The 5,370-nt window shown below is 41.9% G+C and overlaps 1 protein-coding gene across 1 annotated transcript; it reads right to left on the bottom strand.

Moving 5' to 3' along the window:
- Window positions 1–88: 88 nt before the first annotated feature.
- On the bottom strand, window positions 89–4,845 carry LOC143525889 (uncharacterized). The gene is made up of 14 exons (XM_077020338.1): window positions 4,686–4,845; window positions 4,168–4,221; window positions 4,016–4,042; window positions 3,499–3,543; window positions 3,270–3,305; window positions 3,056–3,085; window positions 2,931–2,957; window positions 2,763–2,816; window positions 2,627–2,677; window positions 2,507–2,539; window positions 2,345–2,374; window positions 1,839–1,871; window positions 909–953; window positions 89–208 (listed from the first exon to the last, which is right to left on the bottom strand). Exons 1-14 carry the CDS (start codon window positions 4,825–4,827, stop codon window positions 195–197), a joined length of 621 nt encoding a protein of 206 aa, XP_076876453.1. The 5' UTR covers window positions 4,828–4,845; the 3' UTR covers window positions 89–194.
- Between the last annotated feature and the right edge of the window lie 525 nt (window positions 4,846–5,370).

The following is a 5,370-nucleotide window of genomic DNA, read 5'->3' as shown; positions in this document are numbered from 1 at the left end:
TTTTGCCCGTTTCATCTTTTTCTTCAATACTGTTTTGACTATCGTTTGCTTGTCGTACCGAACACATTTAATGCTGATGACGAGCCACTGAAGCAGCAGGTGTTAATGCTTTTATTAAACTGTCGTTCTTTTTCTTCTGTTGTCACATAAATATGGTTTGTAGGTGCTCCTCCTCTTGCATGATGTCCTGCAATTCACTCCTCGAAAACTGTGGATAAAATTTTTGTCCATTAATGATGTCCAAAACAGGTATGCCACCTTTTTAAAGAATAAAGGTCTGATTTTAGTCCTTTGGCAACCCTGGTGGTTTGCTGTCTGACCTGTTGACAAGCTGTTCCCTTACTGAACCTGTACTCAAAAGGCCCTGCCTACAACCGTGTGTGTCTCCCAAGATGAGCCCATGCATGCGTTTATAAATTGAGGCTAGCTGAGAATCTGGGACGTGAACATGGCACTGACCTGCATATCTGCCCCACATTGGCTTCAGTAAAATAGTCTACAGCTCAGTCAATAGCAGACAATGAATTGATTGAAGATAGAAATGAAAAGTATTATCTGGTGCTCCTTTAAAATCGTGTTGCCAGTTACTTTTCAAATGTGTGGAAAAATACATTCTGGGTATTGAGTGGATTGTAATTTTCCATTATATTTAGGACCGAGCTGGTTAATCATTTATCTTTATTTCCTTGTGGACCATAACATTGTGCAGCTTGTACCTGTGTGATGCACATGTGTGTGCTCCTGGAGAGCTGGTCGTGTCGTTCCCACGCCAAGCTTTACGTTGCTAAAAGGCTTGAGCCCCTGTTCATTAAAGCTGACGGTTCTGTTCTATTATAGCTGTAGGGACTCTGGACAGCCTCTCCAGGAGCAGGGCAGGTGATCCCTGTTTTACACTAAACATGTTTTACCACTTTGTTCTTTTTCCTCTTCAATCATATCTTCAGTGTAGCCGTCTATGAACAGAAGAGAAATATCACTAAACTCATTCAGCCATCATGTAGAAGCAAGAACTGCATGTAACACATTGTTTGCAATTTTCAGATAATCAAGATAACCTATAGGTTTCCAAGCCCAGCCCTCAAAAGACCACAAGCCAATTCAGAGCTTTGGTCTGTTCCAGGCTCCAAGACACCTGAGGCAGGTTATGAGTAAGTTAATTTTAAGTGACATTTAAGCCCAAAGCGCTATACATAATGCATGGAAAAACAAATGTGAATGCAGCACAAAGAGTTTAAAATGAAATCAGCATCACAATCATCCAGAAGAGTCGAAGGCTAATTGGTAAAATGTTTTTAATCTAGATGAGGAGGAAGGCGTGGACCTAATGTTTGGGGATGGACTTTCCACAATGTCAGAGATGCAACTGCAATGGCTCAGACACCTTTGACCTTCAGCTGAGCTTGTGACTCAGCACAGAGCTGCTGACCAGATGGTCTCGGAGACCGGGAGTAAGGGTGGGGTTGGAGCAAGTCTATGTAAGACTACGAAGACTTGTAAGACAGATATATTGTAGAGACCTTCCATATGATGGCCTGTACAACACAGTGCAGCACTCTGGTGTGTTTGGAACTGGTACAGAGCAAAGATGTGGACTGGTTTTGGATCTCTGATTTTAGTAGAATTCTGACATGGCAGTGTGTAGCTGATAAAACTGTCTACCCCTAACCATATCCAGAGCTAACCCTGCACATACCAATGCCATCCAGAGGGGCTCAGCAGTTCTGCTCTCTCCTCTTTGCTTCTGATGGGCTTCTAGTGTACTGTTAGCTTATTCAGCTACTGTCTTTGCTAAAAATACACAGCTAGTTTGCATTGCATGGCTGTTATGCTGAACTCACCCATATTTTTAACATTGTCCAAATCTTGATGTTCTAAAGACAAAGAGAAAGACAGGCTTGACTGCACAGAAAGGGTGTGAGGCGAATTCTTACACACACACACAATGTAAACTATTCAACTTAGGTGGAGATTTTGTTCAAATATATTGAAGTTGTCACAAGCAAACCTAAGAATACATAAGAGACTATTACTATTGTTTATATCAGCATGGCCGGGCTTAACCTTTAGCTTTCAGATAGCATGGGACTTGCCCAGCTCATATTGGTATGCACAGTAATACACTTAACCTCAAACATCTGGATCTTAGGCAACACTACATAGACCAATATAAAGCTGCAAGTGGGTGTCACACTGTTCTTTTAAATAAAGATATTTTGACGAACATTCTTCTTCTTTTAGTATTTTAATACAAAAGATTTTTACATCAATACAGGATTTCAGAAAGGCGCCACCTGATGGAGGGTTAAAAGAGAAAATATGAAACAAACAACAAAGGGATACTCACCATCAGGGTCCTCTCTGCCTGCTTCCACTTCTGTAAAACATATTAAAGTCTTGAAATTCATCAGAAATGGTCTGGGGTCAGAGACACATTGCTTGTTCCATCTCAGCATTAAACTCTGCTGTATCGCCCTCTAGAGGCTGTGAGTGAAATTGCCCAGCTCACCTAATGGCATATTGAATGCCTCTTCTTCCCGGTCTAAAGAAATGAAGACATTCCTTCATTATGAGATATGTGCCCTACATACGTTGTACAAGTTTATTGTGGTTTTAACGTATCTGTTACCCTCATCTACAGTTTCTGCTTCCACTTCTGACTCTGTTGCATTTTTTTCATCTGTTAAATTAGACACATTTGTTAACAATTCGCAAAGAACTGTGGTGTAAGAACTACAGGGCTTTTTGTTCAGTGACTGATGCACCTTTTTCTTCATCTGTCCAAGCTATAACACCAGTCACATCTTCATGGTTTTTTTCTGCAAATGATTAAAAAGTGTCGTGAGAAGGGTGCCTGAAATGATGAAAGCAGGATCTCATAAATAAACATACTGCACCATGTGGAACAGCTAAGACCAAATGGGTGTTCTTACCCACAGAGACTTCATATCTTGAAGCTCCTGTAAGGAAATCAGCTAGTTAGGCTGTCTAGCTACATACGTTAGTTTTATGCAGTCATATTTTTCAATATAGTAAGACACTGAAATATCTTTCTCACCCCTGAAGTTTAGTTCTGTATGTTCTTCTTCTGCAAATCAACAGGGGAAATTAATGATCACGTGACGCTAGTTAATGCTCGCTGGTCTGTGACAAGGTAATATTTGGAGCATATTTAATATGACTGCTTGGTTAGGTAGAGAAAGCAAACACTATCTTTTCCACTCTAGGGCTTGTTTGAATACTATTGTCTTATAACACCAGGCTTTAATTACCTTCTGATTCTGTGTCTTCATCAGAGTAGAACGTTTCTGTGAAAGACACAGCATGTCAGAAATGTGATGCCAGAGTGTCATTCCCACGCCAAGCTTTACGTTGCTAAAGGGCTTGAGCCCCTGTTCATTAAAGCAGACGGTTCTGTTCTATTATAGCTGTAGGGACACTCTGGACAGCCTCTCCAGGAGCAGGGCAGGTGATCCCAGCTTTACACTAAACATGTTTTACCACTTTGTTCTTTTTCCTCTTCAATCATATCTTCAGTGTAGCCGTCTGTGAACAGAAGAGAGATATCACTAAACTCATTCAGCCATCTTAACAGACCTTATGTAACTAAATGATAAGCAAGTGAAATCTGTTTGTATCAACAGATTTGAATCCATTCACAAGAGGCTGGCAGAGAACCAATACCAGGCCCAGCTCGACGTCTGGCACCAGCCTGGGAACCACCACGGGACAACTTTATCGCTCCATGTCAATTTGAAACCACATCAGAACCATTATCATGTCCTAACTGAACTGAAACGTGATCTTGTTTCTTGTGTAACAAATCTTCCCCCCTGTGTCATGTAGGTTTGGTGGGGAGAGTTTGACAGAGCAACTGCTGCTCCTGAAGGGCCTGCTCCTCTCATGGCTATATCTTCATCCTTAACGTAATTCTTTCTGGCTTTATGGAAAACCTCCACTTAAAACAAAGATTTTCTGACTCATTAAGGGGAACGATCTCACCATCACAGTGGCTTACCTGTTTTCTGCTGCTCGCTCATCTCCACTGAAGAGAAAGACCATGCAAGCAAGTTTTTTATTTTATGAAAAAAAGCTTTCATTCACATCTCAGACAAGATAACATGGAATTATACAGAAACAATATATTGAATCATCAAAATGGAATATTACCTGTATCATCATTCACATCCAGCATTTCAGCTACTTCCAGAGATGCCGAAAACACTACAGATTACAGATTAGACAGAAAAAGTCAATAAACTGATAATCGGGCTATTCCATATTTTTTCACCAAATCTTTGGTCATGTTATGAACTTTTAAACCATTGAGGGTAGAGGTGATCAACTTGAAAGTTCTTGACATATACAACATATTTCAATGTGTCAGAATAATGGTTGAACAGCAACTTCAGATTTTGATCAAATGATATGATTTTAGCTGTGTAATTACAGCTCTCCAAAAACACAACCTTTCACAGTCAAGTTTCTGATATTAATCTCATATGGACACAGAGCCTTCATATTGCAACTTAACTTTTGAATACCCCAGAAAAAACCCATCTGACCTAAAAACACCCCCCCCCCCCCCCCACCCACACACACTGAATAATGAATCATCAACAACCAGCATGAACAAACTTCAGAATAAAGAGAAAGTGACTCATTGGTGTGTAAATACTTTTTCTTACCACTTTCAAACCCTGCAAGTGCCATTAAGAGCAGTAGGGGAACACCGGCTCTCATCTTGGGGCAGTCGGATGTGCCGTCGTGGGCTGGATGGAGGATGGCAGTGGGTGGAGAAACGGTCACACTGTGGAGCGTTGCGTCCATCAGCCCGGCCTCTTATACCGCAGCGGCTGTCAGGCGCTTTGCATGAGCCGACGTGCACGCCCACTCCAACCTGATGGGACGTGCGTGACACACGAAGGCGATGCATAGACGTGCCATTGTCCCGGGACTGAAAAGCCGCCTTCATCCGCCGGCCGGGTCAGATGTCCCGCCACCGTGCGAGCCGGTGGCTGGCGTGTGCACGGCGCATGCTCCAGAGAGGGCCGGGCTGCGTTGCCCAATGCCAACATCCTTTCGTTTCTGTGGTGAATGACTGAGGTTTTCAATGACAATCATTGACACGGCGTTGTAATGCAGCCTTCACTGTCATACAGGCAGCAAACATCTGTGCTCGAGGACCTGAGGTCACTGCAGCTGATTGGTAATACCCATTCATCTTTGTTTGGGTGACTGAATCAATTTGGTAACATTACAATTCCTTACATGCAGAACATTAGAAGATTAGCATAATTAACCATGTGTAAACAAATACTTATACAAGAAAAAAACATGTAGACTACATGAGAACTTGGTTAAAAAGCTAGA

Source organism: Brachyhypopomus gauderio, chromosome 10 (genome assembly GCF_052324685.1).
Source record: "Brachyhypopomus gauderio isolate BG-103 chromosome 10, BGAUD_0.2, whole genome shotgun sequence".
Classification (NCBI taxonomy): Eukaryota; Metazoa; Chordata; class Actinopteri; order Gymnotiformes; family Hypopomidae; genus Brachyhypopomus; species Brachyhypopomus gauderio.
Note: the sequence above shows the minus strand (reverse complement) of the source record. Positions and strands in the feature narration are given on the sequence as shown.